The 549-nt window shown below is 63.9% G+C and overlaps 1 protein-coding gene across 1 annotated transcript in view; it reads right to left on the bottom strand.

Moving 5' to 3' along the window:
* P4HA3 (prolyl 4-hydroxylase subunit alpha 3) overlaps window positions 1-549 on the bottom strand; it is a 48,094-nt gene continuing 47,545 nt past the window's right edge. The window contains exon 13 of the mRNA XM_019517726.1: window positions 1-164. Coding sequence (XP_019373271.1) covers window positions 94-164 — 71 coding nt within the window. The 3' untranslated portion in view covers window positions 1-93. The remainder of the gene's footprint in view (window positions 165-549) is intronic.

Genomic DNA, 549 nt, shown 5'->3' with positions numbered 1-549 from the left:
CCTTGCTGGGTCTCTGCTCCAGGACTGGGTGGCACGACTCCCCCCCCTGCGTCCCTGGGTCTCCAGTGCCCACGACGGAGCGTGGCCGAGCGCTCAGTCTTCGGGGTGGGTACCGCATGGCCGCCGAAACTCCTGCCCGTGTTCGTGAATCCACTTGTTGGCCACTGGAAGACACAAGGTGACATGCCGGGCATCGAGCTGGGTGAACACAACACGGCCACTGAGGTGCACAGGTGCCACGTCGTGCCACCTCGGTCCCTGAGCCAGGCACGGACGATGCGTGCAACAGCCTTGGGCAAAACGCTCTCAGGGAAAGGACAGCGCAGCACCGAGCGCTCCCACCAGCCAGCTCCGGCTCAGGCAAGGGGCGAGGCCTGGCTGCTCCAGCCTGGAGGGCAGATGAGAGGAGCCCACTCCAGCCCGTGGGGTTGCATGCTCAGGGCTGGGTTTTCAAGGGTGCTGCGCTCGCTAAGCTGAGCCAGTTTGGGGATGTGGCTGTTTATCTCAGCCTCTCCCTAGAGTCTTTGGTTCTGGTCCTAATTCCCTGCC

Source organism: Gavialis gangeticus, unplaced genomic scaffold, assembly GCF_001723915.1.
Source record: "Gavialis gangeticus isolate Ggan-Ray unplaced genomic scaffold, GavGan_comp1, whole genome shotgun sequence".
Taxonomy (NCBI): domain Eukaryota; kingdom Metazoa; phylum Chordata; order Crocodylia; family Gavialidae; genus Gavialis; species Gavialis gangeticus.
Note: the sequence above shows the minus strand (reverse complement) of the source record. Positions and strands in the feature narration are given on the sequence as shown.